Source organism: Lagenorhynchus albirostris, chromosome 1 (assembly GCF_949774975.1).
Source record: "Lagenorhynchus albirostris chromosome 1, mLagAlb1.1, whole genome shotgun sequence".
NCBI lineage: Eukaryota > Metazoa > Chordata > Mammalia > Artiodactyla > Delphinidae > Lagenorhynchus > Lagenorhynchus albirostris.
This window is the reverse complement of record NC_083095.1, coordinates 44,621,718-44,641,251: the sequence shown is the minus strand read 5'-3', so window position 1 is coordinate 44,641,251 and position 19,534 is coordinate 44,621,718. Positions and strand designations below refer to the sequence as shown.

The 19,534-nt window shown below is 37.7% G+C and overlaps 1 protein-coding gene across 1 annotated transcript in view; it reads left to right on the top strand.

The window, feature by feature from the left end:
* Positions 1-19,534, top strand: part of PELI2 (pellino E3 ubiquitin protein ligase family member 2) — a 212,322-nt gene that overhangs the window by 178,027 nt on the left and 14,761 nt on the right. Inside the window, exons 3-5 of the mRNA XM_060167129.1 lie at positions 2,712-2,813; positions 12,913-13,110; positions 14,631-14,819. Coding sequence (XP_060023112.1) covers positions 2,712-2,813; positions 12,913-13,110; positions 14,631-14,819 — 489 coding nt within the window. The remainder of the gene's footprint in view (positions 1-2,711; positions 2,814-12,912; positions 13,111-14,630; positions 14,820-19,534) is intronic.

The window sequence follows — 19,534 nt, the reverse complement described above, 5'->3', positions numbered from 1 at the left end:
CCCTTTTGCTCCAAACCCCAGTCCTGGCTTAAATCCCAGTCTTCTGGGGCCAGCTCATCTCCATGCTTCTCCCCGCTGTGGGTGCAGACTGTTGGCCTCTTTGCAGGAGGGCCTCCCCTCCCAGTTTAGCACTCACAGAGGGAGACCACCGCCGGACTGGAAGTGACTTTGGTGGGTCACACCGATTCTGAAGTTCCTCAGCCGTCCTGCCACAGGGGAGTTCATCACCTGCTGCTCAGAGCCCCCTCCATCTTCTGGGACTTGTTTCTCCCTGTAGGATCTCTGTTCCCACTTCTCCATCTTCCCCAAATCCAGAGGTTTCTAAAATGTAGCGCATAGTTAAGATGTTCCTATTCAAAAAGTCTCAGAAAATGTGTTCTCTTATCCTTCAAAGGGTTCACCTTTCCTAACTCTGCCGATCCACGTTTAAACCACGTTTCAAAAACTGGCGGAAGTTTGAAATTGTAATTTGTCTTTAAATGGACTCAACATTCAAGGTCACCTGGATACGGCGTTCAAGGCCTCGGGGTCCCCACGCTTTCTTCCCTGTTGAGGGCGGCTGGGCAGGGGCTGGCCAAGGTCTTTGTGCTCCCTTGGCTCTGGGTGGTTCCCAGAGTATGAGCACTGGGCTCACTCTCCCTATAAATAGTCTTATTCATGCTTATGATAGTCTGGGCCACAAGAGTAGTCTTAGAATAAAACACTCTAGAAGAATTGGGCGACTTAGGGCCTGTAAAATGCATATTTCTGGGGCTTCCCAGAGTGGCATGGAAGCTGCACTAGGCCGTGGGGTGAGCACAGCAGACCTTCCTGGGGCATTGATTTCCCAGCAGACTTGTTCAAATATTGAAAATGTTTAAATGTTAAAACTACAGGCATGTTAAAGAGTAGAATACAAAATTTAGACTAATTTCAAGGTAAGATGTTTCAAGCTTCACTTCTAGATTGCTCTCCCAGACATGTCTAGGGGCTCACACAACTCTCTTCCAGTTAAGGCAACCTTGGTGGAAGTTTGAGAAACACAGTACCTAAGGGGTACCATCATACAAAAATGTCTAACTTTTTTAAAGGTGTTCTGTTCTGACACTTGTTAACTCCTTCTTTTGCAGATAATTGGCAAACTACAGACATTCTTATTTTGTGTAGTGCGTGCGCCAAGAAAGTTGTGTTTGAGTTGGTGCACTTGTAAATGGAAAACTCTTAAGTGCAACAGATACTTTTTAAGGAACTGTAAAATAAGTTATTGTACAAATAATCACCCCCCTAGTTATCAGTTTTGTAAGTTTGAGTTTAATAAAATTATTTTTAAGTGGGTTTTTTTACTTAACTATGAAGATAAACAAGCATCCACTTACCTTAAATTGGAAATAATTCTTTATTAATTCGACTTTCAAAAAATGTCACTTATATCAGTACCACTGAATTTATGTGACTCAGACCAATGAAAATTTCAGATTATATTTGTTACTGGAGTTGAGTGGTCTAAGAAGTATTTTTTTTAGCTTCCTAATCATATTAACTGTATAAATAATTATCATTTCTAATACTTGCATTATCTTAATGAAGCATGTACAATAAAGCATCATTTCAACCATGAAGTTCCTGAAGGCAGATGATTGAAGAACCATGAGATTAACCAGGCTAACTTCAAAGTTGATTTGGAATGTTGTACTATTTATTACTCTAAGCAATTATATTAGTCAAATATAAATGTTCAGAGTACATTTTCATTAGGTGCTGTATGTATGTCCAGCTACTTCCAAATGCTGTCTTAGTCTTTCTTGGTCTTCATACAGTGTGATTGTTCAATAAATGTTTAATAGATAGGCTTATTAAAGTTTTATTTATTATACGTAATGTAAAAGAATGGAAATGAAGATAGGTTAAAGTTGAACGGACAGGGTAATTGAAATAATTTGGAGTATAATTTAAATAAACTTCTTTGTTAATTTGGAAATTTTAAAGTATGTGACCACAACGTAAAATGGGTTGAAATATATCACTATGGAGGAAATAAGAACATCATCATATTATTGGTTTCTGGATTCTTTGAAAAAGACTATTAGCTTTAGTCTAGTCTAAAAATAAAGGCGATAAAACTAACTTAGCTACCTTATTTATTAACTCAATAAATATCTGGGTTAAGCAAGTGCTTATACAAGTTTTCAATAAGATGTATAACAGAGTATAAGTATGATTATCATTGGCTAAAATAGTGCATTATTATATGGAAGTTTTTATAGAATTTTACTTTTTTTCAATGATTCGTGTACTCTCATAATCTCCATCATGTAGTAAAAATACTATTACAAAATGTTCCTGACTTATCCGTTTCAATGTGAAATAAATTAAGAAATTTTAAATCATATTAGTCTGAAAATTCTGTCACTGAGTTAAGGTAACATGGAGAAAGTATATGTTTTTCTAGGACTATGATTAAATCAGGTCTTGGAAACTGGTGGGTTAACTTTGATTCGGCTTAAGTAAAATATTGTTCATATTAAGGATGAATATTTGATAAAGCCAGTATTATGACTGCTGGCTCCTCTGTAATTCAGGGCACAGCAGGGACAGGCTCTGACCATTAGGAAAATGCTGGCTTGTGTTGGGGTTTTGCTGGTAGAGTGATGTCTCTTAACTACAAACAGAATTGTGGTAAGTTGTTGAAATGAAATTCTAACAAATTTTTATATTTTTTATTTCATTATTAGGCTATCAGCTGCAAAGGTCAACACAGCATATCGTACACTCTGTCAAGGAATCAGACCGTGGTGGTCGAGTACACACATGATAAAGATACGGATATGTTTCAGGTAACATCTTTCTTTTTTCCATGGAAACTTTTAGCACATTTTTCCTTCGATTCTCTATTTTGATATGTAGTCAGAACTTCTGGCACAGTAGTGTTTGGTGATGTCCAAGGGGAAAAAGGTGACGATAATATTTAAATTGTTCCTATTTGGTTTTCAAAAGACTAAGAAAACACTTAATTCTAAAAATGCAGAAAGAAATTGTAAAGACTACATTCTCAGATCTCAGTGCAATAAAAAAGAGACTCTAAAAACAAGAACAAACATTTTTAGAGCCAGCTACTTTTAAAAGTTAACATGTTCAAAATACTTCCTAAATAACACTTGAACCAAAGAGGACATCAAAACTACAATTACAGACAGGCCTTTTAAAAAATAACTGTGGAAACATTTAATAGCATAACTCATGAGATGTGACTGATGTTGTATTCGGAAGAAAATGTAAAAACCTTTAAGTGCTTTTATTATTTGGAAGGAAGGAAGAAACTCAAGGAACTAAACATTGATCAGAAAAAGTTCCTTTTAAAAAATGACAGTAAGAAGGTAGAGGACAGTTTGAGAAGGATAGGTGTTAACTCTTCTCTAAACGTTTGATAGATTCCCCCTGTGAAGCCATCTGGTCCTGGACTTTTGTTTGTTCGGAGTTTTTTAATCAGTTTCAATTTCAGTACTTGTGATTAGTCTGTTCATACTTTCTGTTTCTTCCTGGATCAGTCTTCGAAGGTTGTACCTTTCTAAGAATTTGTCCATTTCTTCTAGGTTGTCCATTTTATTGGCATAGAGTTGCTTGTAGTAGTCTTTTATGATCCTCTGTATTTCTGTGGTGTCCGTTTTAACTTCTTCTTCTTCATTTCTAATTTTACTGATTTGAGCCCTCTCCCTTTTTTTCTTGATGAGTCTGGGTAAAGGCTTATCAATTTTGTTTCTCTTCTCAAAGAACCACCTTTTAGTTTCATTGATCTTTGCTATTGTTTTCTTTGTTTCTATTTCATTTACTTCTGCTCTGATCTTTATGATTTCTTTCCTTCTACTAACTCTCTAGTTGCTTTAGGTGTAAGGTCAGGTTGTTTATTTGAGATTTTTCTTGTTTCCTGAGGTAAGATAGTATTGCTGTAAACTTCCCTCTTAGAACTGCTTTTGCTGCATCCCATAGGTTTTAGATTGTTGTGTTTTCATTGTCATTTGTCTTTAGGTATTTTTTTTGATTTCCTCTTTGATTTCTTCATTTATCCATTGGCTGTTTAGTAACATGTTGTTTAGCCTCCATGTGTTAGTGTTTTTTACAGTTTTTTTCCTGTAATTGATTTCTAATCTCATAGTGTTGTGATTAGAAAAGATGCCTGATGTGATTTCAATTTTCTTAAATTTACTGAGGCTTGATTTGTGACCCAAGACGTGATCTATCCTGGAGAATGTCCATATGCACTTGAGAAGAAAGTGTATTCTGCTGCTTTCAGATGGAATGTCCTATAGAAATAAACTGTACTCCAATAAAAATTTTAAAAAAAGAAAGGGCAGGCTCAAGAATGGTTTTAGTGGTATATAATTGAAAGTCCAGAAACACATCAAAAGAAAGCAGAAGGAAGGAAATAATACAGGAAAAATTATCAATTAATTTAAAAAGAAGGGAATTAATAATATATCCAAGATTTGGTACTTTTTTTTTTAATTGAAGTATAGTTGATTTACAGTGTTGTGTTAGGTTCAGGTATACAGCAAAGTGATTCAGTTATACATGTATATACACACAGAAATATATTCTTTTTTCAGATTCTTTTCCATTATAAGTTATTACAAGGTATTGAGTGTAGTTCCCTGTGCTATACAGTAGGTCTTTGTTGGTTATCTGTTTTATATATATTAGCGTATATATGTTAATTCCAAACTCCTATTTTATCCCTCCCCCTGCTTTCCCCTTTGGTAACAAGTTTGTTTTCTATGTCTGTGAGTCTGTTCAAGATTTGGTACTTTAAAACAACAGGAAATTAAAATTAAGGCTAATAAAGGGAAAAAGCAAACACAGATTCAACCAGGAGGCTTTACATTTCTATATGGAGAGTTAAATTATTAAATGATGTTGAAACAAATGTCAAAAAGGTATCGTAGATACATCAAAAAGGGGAAATAGGGGACTCCCTGGCGATCCAGTGGTTAGGACTTGGCGCTTTCACTGCTGGGGCCCAGGTTCAATCCCTGGTCGGGGAAATAAGATCCCGCCAGCCATGTGGTGGGGGCAGAAAAAGGTGGGGGGGGGGCGATAAATAGTTCTGAAAAATAAGAAAACCTGCTCAGCCTCGCTTATAAAAACAGAAATGTGAATTCAGATCACACAGAGGTACCATTTTTCACTTACCAGATTGGCAGAAATCCAAAAGGTTTTGTCAGAGGTGTGGGGAAGCAGATGCTCTCCTACATCCTATAAATTAGTCTGACCTCTATGGGGCAGTGACTTGGAAATACCTATGAAAAATACACAGTGCTTGCACTCTGACTCAGCTTTTCTTTCTAAAGCTCTCCTCTTTCTAGAGATTTACCCCCGAGATACCCCTGCATACATCCAAAATGACATTTTTACCAACTTATTGCTTGCAGCGTGGTTTCATGGTATAAGATTGCAAACAACCTAAATGTCTCTTAATAGAGGACCAGTTAAGTAAACTCAGGTACAGCCATGCAGTGGAGGCCTCCAAGGCTGTACAGCAGAACTAGGAAAAGCTCACACAGCCTCATACAGTCACAAAAAGAGCTCCAAACATATTTAATGCATTAAAATTAATGATTAAACACATTGAGGCTTTGATAGTATTATATTCAACTAAGGTTACTTAATGTTAATAAATTAATGTTATTAAACGTATGAAATAGCATATTAATTATCAGATAGCAAATTAGTACAGTTAAATGATTTAGATATGCTTATATGCTTGAAAAGTCTCCAAAAGGATAAACAAGACGTTACTAATAGAGCAGTGGTTTTTGTGGGGAAGAGAACTGGGCAGGGTGGTATCCAGGGAGGTATTCCATGCTTTTTTATCTTTGAACCTTGTGAATGTGTTAGCTATTTAAAAAACCTGAACAATCCTATATGGATACATAGATGGATAGATACATAGATGGGTAGGGTGAGTCGCAGTCAGAGATACGGGCACAGTTACTTAAGTGCCAGTACGTCAAAAGTAACGTGTGTGGTATTTAGACGCATCATGAACAGTGGTTTTACTCTTCACGCCATTCCATTTTATAATATTCTAAATGTTTTTTTCCTTCTCATTCTCCCAAAGAAAAAGCTCTCCCTAGATAAACATCTGCATATGCTTCCTTGTTGATATTTTGATGGAACTCTGTGATAATCCCTTTCTTTAATACTTTCCAAAGTTATACATCTTGAATATATAAGATTTTTTACTAATGTGTTACACAGGTAGAAGATTCTCAGTACTAAAAACATAAATCCAGAAAATTTTACAGTTGTTGGTAGGACATTTTTTTACCACTTAAAATCAACAAGTTACTGTGGTTGCACGTTTGTTTCATTGCTATTCTTCAGTGACATGTTGTGACAGAAATGGTGCGTTCTTCACTGTTGTGCACTCACATTCTACTCAGATTGTTCGCTCTCTTCCTTCTCACCTAATGCAGAATGAATTAAAGATTTAGCTGGATTTTTTCAGCTTCCTGTTCTTTTTTTCCCCCACTTATTGTGGTAAGAACACTTAACATGAGATCTATCCTCTTGACAAATTTTTAAGTGCATGATACAGTATTTAACTATTTTAACTGTTGTACAACACATCTCTAGAACTTACCCGAACATCTTGTGTAACTGAAACCTTATGCCTATTGAACAACATCTCCCATTTCCCTGTCCCCGCAGCCCCTGGCAACCACCATTCTACACTCTGTTTCTGTGAGTGTGACTATTTTAGATACCTCATGTAGTTGGATTCGGCCTTCTGTGATTGGCTTATTTCACCTAGCATAATGTCCTCTAAATTCATCCATATTATCGCATGTGACAGGATTTCCTTCTTTTTAAGGCTGAAGAGTATTCCATTGTATGTATATGCCGCTTTCTCTTTCTCCACTCACCCATTAATAGACACCTCGGTTGCTTCCATATCTTGGCTATTGTGAATAATGCTGCAGTGAACATGGGCAGCAGATACTGCTTCGAGATCTTGATTTCAGTTCTTTTGGATAAATACCGTGAAGTAGGTTTGCTGGGTCACATGGTAGTTTTATTTTTAATTATTTTTTTTTGAGGAAGCTCCATTACTGATTTGAACTTCTAAATGCTTTATGCATACCTCCCATTTCATCACACAGAATATTAAAAGACTCGAGATTTAATAAAATTAATAATTTTTTACTGCTTCATCAAAGCATGCATATCCCTCCCCCACCCTCACCCCCTATGAAATCAGCAGTTTCTTTAACTGCAAATGCAGGGCGGTGAGGAACACGGTGACCATCAGTATAGTTCGGTGCCGCTGCTTTGATTCCCGCTAAGGCACATCATTGTTTTATCGTCATCAGAGCAAATGTCAGCATCTTCGTATTTATTATGAAACCATCATATTATGGTTCATATTATGAAACCATGGCTTCATGGACCTGGCCCCTTAAAAAGGCCTCAAGGACCCTCAGAGGTTCATGGACCACACTGAGAAATATACCAGTTTTTACTATACTGACTTCTTAATTTTGTAACTGAGAAATCTGTGTCTTTGAAAGAAAAGGTAACTTAACCTAAGGGCAAAGATGGCATTAGTGGCAGAACTAAAGGTTTAGGTCTCCTGAGTTCTCCATTCTATACACAGTACCTACTCAGTAACTTTAAATAAGGCACGATCATTCAAAAGGAATTTATAGACGTATGAAGAAAACATAACCCATTTGTTACTTTCACTAAAATAATCTGATTCCTTTTGCAGACTAACTGGACATATTGGAGGATTAATGTCAGATCACTCTAAGCAGAGTAGAATTAAGCAACTCTTAGAAGGCCCTGAAAAATCAAGCTTGTTTTAATTTTTTCCTCCTTTTAACAAGTTTACATGTCTAAAACCTACCACTGACAAAAGTCACTGAGCAACAGCACTGCAGCATTCATATTTCCCAAGTATGGACCTTGGTGTTGAGGGCTGTTCATTTTAGCCATTACCCATTAAAACGATTTGTAGGTTAATTGAGCATTTAAAAGCAGAACATCAGAATGAACCAAAAACAGGGCCTTGTGCTGCATTTCCCACAGTGGAATCAGATAATAGGCTCAGAACTCGGAAGTACTAGTGCCTGAGAAGGTCAAACCTAGATCTAAATTTAGGAGATGGGTTAAGATTAACAAAATCTGAGTTAATACAGCCAGAATAAGATCTTAGTAATTATTTTCTAAAATAGGGGTAAATAAAGGAAAGAGAAAAGAGCGTAGGTATTGAGAAAGTAAAATGTAAAGAAGAATATAGTTTAGAAAAGGAATCAAAGGCAAAGACGATTCTGATCTTGGGGCGTTAAGGAAACTAAGCAGGTCCTGAAACCAGAGTTAGCGGTCATTTCCCCCTCTGGTTTCTCAGTTTCATATGCTTCAGACCTAAGTGCTGCAATGCCTTATGTTTGGTTTTTATGGTTTGGGTTTTTTTTTTTTTTTTTTTTTAGTTAGTTTATAGTAGTTCTCGATGGTAACATTTCATTAGCATCTATTTAGTTGAGAAAAATGTTAAAGAATATTTTAATAATTATTTCCTAAAACATTGTACTCGTGTGTGTTTGTGTGTCTCACAGGCTCACAGGGTTCAAGCTCACTGTCGTAATCCTCCATTCATCAGTTTCATTTCTTGAGCACCTACTGTGTCAGATGCTCATCTAGTCACCGGAGGTAGACAGCTCCCCTCTCATGGAGCATATATTCTAGACGAGGCAAAGAGACCACAGATAAGCCAGCAGTGCCAGGGCCCCAAGGCGGGAGCAGAGCGAAGGAAGATGGAGGTGACATGAGATGAACTCGGAGAGGTAGGCAGAAGCCGGGAGAGAAAGGGGCCTTTAGGCCAAGTAAAGACTTTGGGTTTTATTCTAGGAGTTTGTTGGAGGAATTTAAGCAAGGGAGAGAGAAAGTCCAATTTATATTTTGTTACGATATCTCCAGCTACTGTCTAGAGAAAAATGTAGGAGGCAAGTGTGAAAACAGGGACACCAGTTTGGAGTCTAAGGCAGAGCAATCCAAGTAAGAGCTGAGGGCAGCTAGAACTAAGGTGGGGAAACGTGCAGGGACTGAAGACGCATTTTGGAGGAAGAGTTGATAGAATTTACACGAGGTTAAATGTGGGTGTGGAGAAAAAATCCAGGGTGATTCTTGGGTATTGATTTTTTTAGCTTGAGCAAATTGGGTGCCAGTCACTGACATAGGGAACCTAGGGGTTGAAGAGGATCCAGTGTAACATTTGAAACATGTTACATGTGAGATGCTTATTAGAGATCCACGTGGAGATTGGGTCTGCTAATCTGAAGCTCAGGGAGAGATCAGGGCTTTGGGGCTAAAATGGGATTTGGTGAGGTTACCTGGGGGAGAGAACAGAAGGGGAAGGGAAAGGGGCTGTTGGCCAACTAGCCTGGAAAGGTTTCATTAACTTAATACCAGGTACAGGTATACCAGGACACGTAAGCCCTGGAAACCTCAGCAAGCGGGGTTTCAGTAGAGCCGTGCTGAGAGTTGGGGTGGCTTCAGAATGGGTCACGGGGATGAGTAAGGAAGCAGGGGGTAGTAACTGGTGGCAGGTTTTTCCAGAAGTATTGCCATTAAATGAATCCGAGAAATGGAGCTATAGTTCGAGAGGTGCTCTCAAGCAAAGGAAAACATTTTCAAAGATGAGAGACGAGTCTAGAACGGCGCTATTCAAACTGCCCAGCCAAGCAGTGAAATGTCTGTTAACGGTGCAGGAGGAGACAAGTAAGGAAATCGAGAAGGAACGCGTTTGGAACCTTGTAATAGCAGTTTGGCATTCCTGAAACATCCATGCAGATGATCATTTTTCTAATACTCATTTTTGTTATATTTTTAAAAGCTATTAAGTGACAAGTTGAAATTTTAAAAACTAACCAAAAAAATGTTTGATAGCTGACAGTGTGATCCAGTAATAGAGAGAAATTGATCATTTCAGGAGTAAAATCCTTGGAAAGGGGAGAAGAGTGGGATGCGAAGCACGCGTGGAGAGATTGGTCATGGATAGGAGCAGCGATAACTCATCCTTGTCATAGCAGGGAAGTGAGAAAATAAGGTTACAGATGCAGGGACGACGGTAGGATTGGTCCAGGAAAGGTGAAGGAGGACCTTTTGGGTGCTTTCACACCATTTTACCTGTGCTGACTTTGATTGACAACCAGGTAAACCCAAACTTTTCTCATATATGTACGCAACTGAAAGTGCCCAATGATGCTGTATATGTGCATATCCGTCAGCAGCAGGGAGTAAAATTCTCCCCATGGCTGCTATGTGAACATCAGATGAAATTCAGATACATCATGGCTGGTCCACATGACTACCCTTAAAATAACGTAGAGTTGATCCAATAGTCAAAAGAAAGGACAGGCTCCAAGTCTTCCACATTGGGTGAGTTTTCATTAGGAAAGTGGCTTAGATTTTTTTTTTTTTCTTGGCAAAAGCAACATGAGGTTTGTGTCCTAAAGTATAGAAATATGCTAACACTCTACAGGTTAGATTTAAGTGGAAGTGACTTGATAAACAAATATTAAATGACCAGTCAGGTTAAGTATCATGTCTTGAAATAATTGACCTTAGCAGTATGTTCCAGTTGGAATAAAATGTCATGTTTTACAGGCAATTTCAGTTGATTCACCAAGACATTAATTTAATACATTGGGATGAAATCAGAATGGCCTTTCTTGAAGAGAGTAATCTCTATAGACAAGGAGTGGTTGTGTGACATTCTGCTGGAGCATGGTTTTAGCTTTGAGCTTTGAACAGAGTTTGAAAAGTCTTCGCCCTCTTCTACGGAGGTGACAGAAATTAGATCATAGCCTGTGTCTTTGTGAGAGCTCTGGGTTTTGTGTGGTGACCAGGCAATTTTAGAACTTCTCACATTTTACTCCTAAGGCTTCATTGGAATCGAGGTTCAGGACAGATTTGTTCCTGAGTTTGGAGTAGTCTCCTGTATACTTTCCTATATTTGTGAAATATTTTGCAGAGTATCTTACTTTTTAATTAAAAAAAAAAACCTAAAGTGAAATAAACAGAAAAAGACAGATGTGTAATATCACTCACATATAGAATCTAAAAAAAAAAAATCAAAATCATAAAAACAGAGAGTAGTTACCAGGGGCTGGAGCGGGTAGGGGGGCACATGGAATTGGGGAGGTATTGGTCGAACAGTACAAACTTCTGGCTGTAAGATGAGTAAGTTCTCCGATGTAATATACAGCATGGCGATTGCAGTTAATAATACTGTATTATATACTTGAAAAAGAGAGTAGCTTTAAAAAAAGGTTTAAAAACATTCAGCAGTCTGAATCAGTAGAGCTTCTGAGTTACACAGCCAGCTTTTGAATGAATCTAGCAGAGGGAAGGTTCTGCAACTTTAGAAAGATCCATCGTATGATATGATTTTATAATCTCTCTAATTCAAGTTTTATGTTGCATTTTTTAACAAGTTACATGTTTTCTAAACCTGTATGTTCAGGCAATAGGCATCTATTCAAGGTGATAAGTTTCAGTGAACCCCATGGTTTAGTTTATTCCAGGCACATTTCAATACGACAAGAAATTAAGGGTTGTAAAAAACAAAAGCAATAGATGTCTGTTGTCTGTTGGTTTAACAGAGATAGTCTGTGCATGAAAATGTGTATGTGAGATTTACAAAATAAATTTAATATTGTTGCAAAGCAAACAGACCTAAATGATGCAAGATATATACATTTTGTTATATTTATTTCACCTTTATTCATTTGGACAAAAAAGTACTACACTGCTTATGTTTTAGATGGAATTTTGAGATCAGGATAAAGATACCTGGGAAATTGACTTTGGAGGCCTTATACGTACACACTGGGGGTTCCGTCTGTTCCTTCCATTGACAATTTCAGAATCAAAGTCACTTGTTAGGAGAGAACATTAATATCATATTTAACAAGAAATGATTTGTTTACATATAAATTATTTTAGTTTAAGACGTATCTTTGGCATATATAACATTTATCACTGTTTCCTACTGAGAGATTCATAGAACATCATTACATAGACGGTTTAATGTTTTGTCGTGAGGATTTCCTTACCTGTAAACAAATACTTCCCAGTTCACAGGACACAGCAGTACCTGTCTTGTTTGGATTTAGTGAATATGAAAAGCTTTGTTAGAACTCTAAGATCATGCTAATGAAATATATTCTTTCTGGCAGCATTTAAATCTTACCAAGGAAAGTAAGCCAATAAAATATTATTGGCCACTTTTTAGACTGTCCCAGGACAGTTTTTTTTTAAATCCAAAATTGAAATGTTAGGATCAGCTTTTTAAATCTTTCATATGACTGCATCTCAAACTTTGAGCTGACCTGTATAGCCCTTTACATCACTCTCATTTACGCTGAGTGACAGAAATAGGCATTGGGGTCTCATGTCTGAGGTAGGGCTTGTTCTCCCTCTGTGCCATGAGTCACTGGTGGATTCACTTAGTGTGGAAAACCAGTCCTTGGAGCTGGGCAAGAGTGGGGGAAATAGGGCTTTTGTTGGCTGGCTTCCTTTAAAATCTTGGGGTTTTTCCCACCTGGAAATACAAGAAAAAAAAAAAAAAAAAGAATGATTTTCTATGAAAGTAATAAGTAATGTTTCTACCTGATCAGAAACCTGTTTGGATTGAGATCTCTTTTCCTCTAGAATAGAAAATTGGGTTATTCTTAACATTTAAAATCTTACGGTTGGTTACCATAACATCTCCCTTAAACAAGAAAAGGAGCAGACTGAAGATTTTTTCATTAAATTCTGACCTTCATAGTAGAGATAATGAATGTTAAAGGATCCTGAACACTCATTTCGTGTGATGAATGTGGTGACATCCTATTTTGCAAGTAGATCCTGAGTATAATTTGATTTATTTAGGTGGGCAGATCAACAGAAAGCCCTATTGACTTCGTCGTTACAGACACAATTTCTGGCAGTCAGAACAACGACGAAGCGCAGATTACACAGAGCACCATATCCAGGTTTGCCTGCAGGGTAGTCTGTGACAGGAACGAGCCGTACACAGCACGCATATTCGCAGCCGGATTCGACTCTTCCAAAAACATATTTCTTGGCGTAAGTACTATTAATCGGTACGTTGTTTCTAGAAAAACACCCATTATCATCATATATAACATTTAATTGTGGCCAAAACATTTGCCTTGCACAAAGCTTCTGGTGAGATTGTAGTTTTCATACAACCAGCTTGAAAAGCTATCATTAAAAATCTGAACATAACTGTCGTTACTTGTTATTTGTTATATTTGCTATATTAAGTATAATATGTACAGTAATTAACTTTTGTAAAGTATGTGTATTAACATACATAATGTATTTCAGAAGGAAAATGGTCAGATCTAGATAATCGGGGTGCAAAAGAAAATGTTATTCCTTTATTCATTCAAAAAATTGTTACGTAGTGTTTGCTTTGTTCCATATTGGGTGTAACAGATGTGATATCACAAAGAACAAAACAGACTAAAAATATCTCCCTTCATAGAATGTCCGTGTAAATAAAACCCCACAGTTTTAGTGAATATCCAGTTTTAATATAGTCCCCTTTTTGAATCAGGATATTTTTGCCGGGGGGGGTGGAGAAAAACCTCACTTTAAAATGGCCTAAATGGTAATAAAAATGTATCACGTTGCAAGAAGCGCCCAGGAAGGCCAGCTGCAGGCTTGGTTGGTGCAGTGTTCTGTGACATCCGGGGAGCCAGGTTCATTCCATCTTGCCCTCTGCCTCTGGGCACATCAGCTTCCTCAGGCGAGGTCCTGGCGGCGGTGGGATGGCTCCTGCACTTCCACCAGCCCCCACAGCATGACAGCTTCCCGCTGAAGAAGGGCAGCAAAGGCACTGTTTCTTCCTCGTCTCTTTTAAAGAACCAAGAAACCTTTCCAGGAAGCTTCCCAGAAGGACTCACTCAGGCCTCACTGGCCAGAACTCAGTCACATGCCCACCCCTAAACCAGTCATAACTGGCTTATTTATCCTCATCAGATTTACCCAAGTCATGTGAGCAATATCTGGCTCTGTGGCCAGGCGTCCACGAGCATCTGTCCTGCCGTTACATCCAGCCGCTTGTGCCTTCCACCCTTGATGATGTAACACTGATTCGTATGAAAACAGAACAGAGTGGCCACAACTTGTTGGCTTAATATATTTTGAAATTTTGTTTGTTTAATAAAAAACTTCTTCTCTTCCTTCTAGTACTTCCCTGATAATGAGTTCATACAAAGCATTTTTAGATAACAGGATGAAAGCACTGCACAAATAGAATCGAAGAATACATACTGTATTCCTGGAATCACCTGGGGGCGGGGGGTGGTTTGAACAAGAATCTGTGAGGGAGAGGTTCAGGCATCAGGTTTTGTTTAAGTGCCCAAGGTAAATATGTCTCCAGCGATAAATCATTCATCTGTTTTTGCACTTCTTTCATTTTGTCGGACTAACTGCATTTTTTATCCTTCTGATTATTAGCTTTAAGTAGAAAATGAAAATTCCTCACTTTCCTCCCCTCTGCCCTTAACCCAATAGTTTAAAGAGATTCTAGAATCTTTTTGTGTTGAACATAATCTTTTCTGTGGTATGCTCTCCAGGAAAAGGCAGCAAAGTGGAAAAACCCCGATGGCCACATGGATGGGCTCACGACCAATGGTGTCCTGGTGATGCATCCGAGAGGGGGCTTCACTGAGGAGTCCCAGCCTGGGGTCTGGCGCGAGATCTCTGTCTGTGGAGACGTGTACACCTTGCGAGAGACCAGGTCTGCGCAGCAAAGGGGAAAGCTGGTGAGTGGACTTCATGCAAATAAGGCATGAAACTACAGACACCTAACTCGAAAGCTATCATTTTCCTCCCCTGAAATTCAAAATCTTTGTACAGGTCTTAGGGCTGTGTACCATTGACCCAGGAGAACAAGAATTTTCTGAGCCTCCAAAAGTAAGAGGGAACTAGCCTTCTTCCCTTTCATGATTAAGCTTTTCCAATAGTGGAAGAAAATTACCTTTTGCTCCTAACTACCTAAAGAGCACAATCTTATTAATATACTTCACCACAGGTTTCTGCTTAAATTCACTTTAAGAAGAATAAACTTATTTTTAGTGTAAAACTTTACTAATTTGGAAAACTCCTGAGCAGTCTAAGACTAATTAGTAAAAATTTTGAATTAGAGAATTATTTACTACACTTTCTGGGACTAAAAGATAATTAAGTTAGCTTTCTTTTCTTTTCCCTTGAGTTAATAGTAAGAAATTAATATATAATTCCCTATATGATTCACCAAAGTCACAGTTACAGCTTTTTACTTGAAATAGTTCGTATAGTACGTTGACTTGGCATGTTTGTATTTTTTCTATAAATATTACTACTTATCCCAAATGCCCTAAAGCGGTTGGGTTTTTAACCCTTTCTTCAATGGAGAATAATTTTTTTTAAAACATCTTTATTGGAGTATAATTGCTTTACAATGGTATGTTAGTTTCTGCTCTATAACAAAGTGAATCAGTTATACATATACATATGTTCCCATATCTCTTCCCTCTTGCGTCTCCCTCCCTCCCACCCTCCCTATCCCACCCCTCCAGGCGGTCACAAAGCACCGAGCTGATATCCCTGTGCTATGCGGCTTCTTCCCACTAGCTATCTACCTTACGTTTGTTAGTGTATATATGTCCATGCCTCTCTCTCGCTTTGTCACAGTTCACCCTTCCCCCTCCCCATATCCTCAAGTCCGTACCCCAGTAGGTCTCTGTCTTTATTCCTCTCTTACCCCGAGGCTCTTCATGACATTTTTTTTTCTTAAATTCCATATATATGTGTTAGCATACGTTATTTGTCTTTCTCTTTCTGACTTGCTTCACTCTGTATGACAGACTCTAAGTCTATCCACCTCATTACAAATAGCTCAATTTCGTTTCTTTTGACGGCTGAGTAATATTCCATTGTATATATGTGCCACATCTTCTTTATCCATTCATCCGATGATGGGCACTTAGGTTGTTCCCATCTCCGGGCTATTGTAAAGAGAGCTGCAATGAACATTTTGGTACGTGACTCTTTTTGAATTTTGGTTTTCTCAGGGTATATGCCCAGTAGTGGGATTGCTGGGTCATATGGTAGTTCTATTTGTAGTTTTTTAAGGAACCTCCATACTGTTCTCCATACTGGCTGAACCAATTCACATTCCCACCAGCAGTGCAAGAGTGTTCCCTTTTCTCCACACCCTCTCCAGCATTTATTGTTTCTAGATTTTTTGATGATGGCCATTCTGACTGGTGTGAGATGATATCTCATTGTAGTTTTGATTTGCATTTCTCCAGTGATTAATGATATTGAGCATTCTTTCATGTGTTTGTTGGCAGTCTGTATATCTTTTTTGGAGAAATGACTATTTAGGTCTTCTGCCCATTTTTGGATTGGGTTGTTTGTTTTTTTGTTATTCAGCTGCATGAGCTGCTTGTAAATTTTGGAAATTAATCCTTTGTCCATTGTTTCATTTGCAAATATTTTCTCCCATTCTGAGGGTTCTCTTTTGGTCTTGTTTATGATTTCCTTTGCTGCGCAAAAGCTTTGAAGTTTCATTAGGTCCCATTTGTTTATTTTTGTTTTTATTTCCATTTCTCTAGGAGGTGGGTCAAAAAGGATCTTGCTGTGACTTATGTCACAGAGTGTTCTGCCTATGTTTTCCTCTATGAGTTTGATAGTTTCTGGCCTTACATTTAGGTCTTTAATCCATTTTGAGCTTATTTTTGTGTATGGTGTTAGGGAGTGATCTAATCTCATACTTTTACATGTACCTGTCCAGTTTTCCCAGCACCACTTATTGAAGAGGCTGTCCTTTCTCCACTGTACATTCCTGCCTCCTTTATCAAAGATAAGGTGACCGTATGTGCATGGGTTTATCTCTGGGCTTTCTATCCTGTTCCATTGATCTATATTTCTGTTTCTGTGCCACTACCCTACTGTCTTCATTACTGTAGCTTTGTAGTATAGTCTGAAGTCAGGGAGCCTGATTCCTCCAGCTCTGTCTTTCGTTCTCAAGATTGCTTTGGCTATTCGGGGTCTTTTGTGTTTCCATACAAATTGTAAAATTTTTTGTTCTGGTTCTGTGAAAAATGCCAGTGGTAGTTTGATAGGGATTGCATTGAATCTGTAGATTGCTTTGGGTAGTAGAGTCATTTTCACAATGTTGATTCTTCCAATCCAAGAACATGGTATGTCTCTCCATCTGTTTGTATCATCTTTAATTTCTTTCATCAGTGTCTTATAATTTGCTGCATACAGGTCTTTTGTCTCCTTAGGTATGTTTATTCCTAGATATTGTATTCCTTTTGTTGCAATGGTAAATGGGAGTGCTTTCTTGATTTCACTTTCAGATTTTTCATCATTAGTGTATAGGAATGCAAGAGATTTCTGTGCATTAATTTTGTATTCTGCAACTTTACCAAATTCATTGATTAGCTCTAGTAGTTTTCTGGTAGCATCTTTAGGATTCTCTATGTATAGTATCATGTCATCTGCAAACAGTGACAGCTTTACTTCTTCTTTTCCGATTTGGATTCCTTTTATTTCCTTTTCGTCTCTGATTGCTGTGGCTAAAACTTCCAAAACTATGTTGAATAAGAGTGGTGAGAGTGGGCAACCTTGTCTTGTTCCTGATCTTAGTGGAAATGCTTTCAGTTTTTCACCATTCAGGATGATGTTGGCTGTGGGCTTCTCATATATGGCCTTTATTATGTTGAGGAAAGTTCCCTCTATGCGTACTTTCTGGAGGGTTTTTATCATAAATGGGTGTTGAATTTTGTCAAAAGCTTTCTCTGCATCTACTGAGATGATCATATGGTTTTTCTCCTTCAATTTGTTAATATGGTGTATCACATTGATTGATTTGCATATATTGAAGAATCCTTGCATTCCTGGAATAAACCCCACTTGATCATGTTGTATGATCCTTTTAATGTGCTGTTGGATTCTGTTTGTTTGTTACTGTTTTGTTGAGGATTTTTGCATCTATGTTCATCAGTGATATTGGCCCGTAGTTTTCTTTCTTTGTGACATCCTTGTCTGGTTTTCGTATCAAGGTGATGGTGACCTCGTGGAAGGAATTGGGAGTGTTTCTCCCTCTGCTATATTTTGGAAGAGTTTGAGAAGGATAGGGGTTAGCTCTTCTCTAAATGTTTGATAGAATTCGCCTGTGAAGCCATCTGGTCCTGGGCTTTTGTTTGTTGGAAGAGTTTTAATCACAGTTTCAATTTCAGTGCTGGTGATTGGTCTGTTCATATTTTCTATTTCTTCCTCAGTCTTGGCAGGTTGTGCATTTCTAAGAATTTGTCCATTTCTTCCAGGTTGTCCATTTTATTGGCATAGAGTTGCTTGTAGTAACCTCTCATGATCTTTTTTATTTCTGCAGTGTCAGTTGTTACTTCTCCTTATTCATTTCTAATTCTGTTGATTTGAGTCTTCTCCCTTTTTTTCTTGATGAGTCTAGCTAATGGTTTATCTATTTTGTTTATCTTCTCAAGGAACCAGCTTTTAGTTTTATTGATCTTTGCTATTGTTTCCTTCATTTCTTTTTCATTTCTTTCTGATCTGATTTTTATGAATTCTTTCCTTCTGCTAACTTTGGGGTTTTTTCGTTCTTCTTTCTCTAATTGCTTTAGGTGCAAGGTTAGGTTGTGTATTTGAGATGTTTCCTGTTTCTTAAGGTAGGATTGTATTGCTATAAACTTCCCTCTTAAAACTGCTTTTGCTGCATCACTGCATCCCATAGGTTTTGGGTCGTCGTGTCTCCATTGTCATTTGTTTCTAGGTATTTTTTGATTTCCTCTTTGATTTCTTCAGTGATCACGTCGTTATTAAGTAGTGTATTGTTTAGCCTCCATGTGTTTGTATTTTTTTACAGATCTTTTCCTGTTAATTGATAGCTAGTCTCATGGCGTGCTGGTTGGAAAAGATACTTAATACGATTTCAATTTTCTTAAATTTACCAAGGCTTGATTTGTGACCCATGATATGATCTGTCCTGGAGACTATTCCATGAGCACTTGAGAAAAATGTGTATTCTGTTGTTTCTGGATGGAGTGTCCTATAAATATCAATTAAGTCCATCTTGTTTAATGTATCATTTAAAGCTTGTGTTTCCTTATTTATTTTCATTTCGGATGATCTCTCCATTGGTGAAAGTGGGGTGTTAAAGTCCCCTACTATGAATGTTTTACTGTGGATTTCCCCTTTTATGGCTGTTAGTATTTGCCTTATGTATTGAGGTGCTCCTATGTTGGGTGCATAAATATTTACAGTTGTTATATCTTCTTCTTGGATTGATCCCTTTGTAGTGTCCTTCTTTGTCTCTTCAATAGTCTTTATTTTAAAGTCTAGTTTGTCTGATATGAGAATTGCGACTCCAGCTTTCTTTTGGTTTCCATTTGCATGGAATATCTTTTTCCATCCCCTTACTTTCAGTCTGTATGTGTCTCTAGGCCTGAAGTGGGTCTCTTGTAGACAG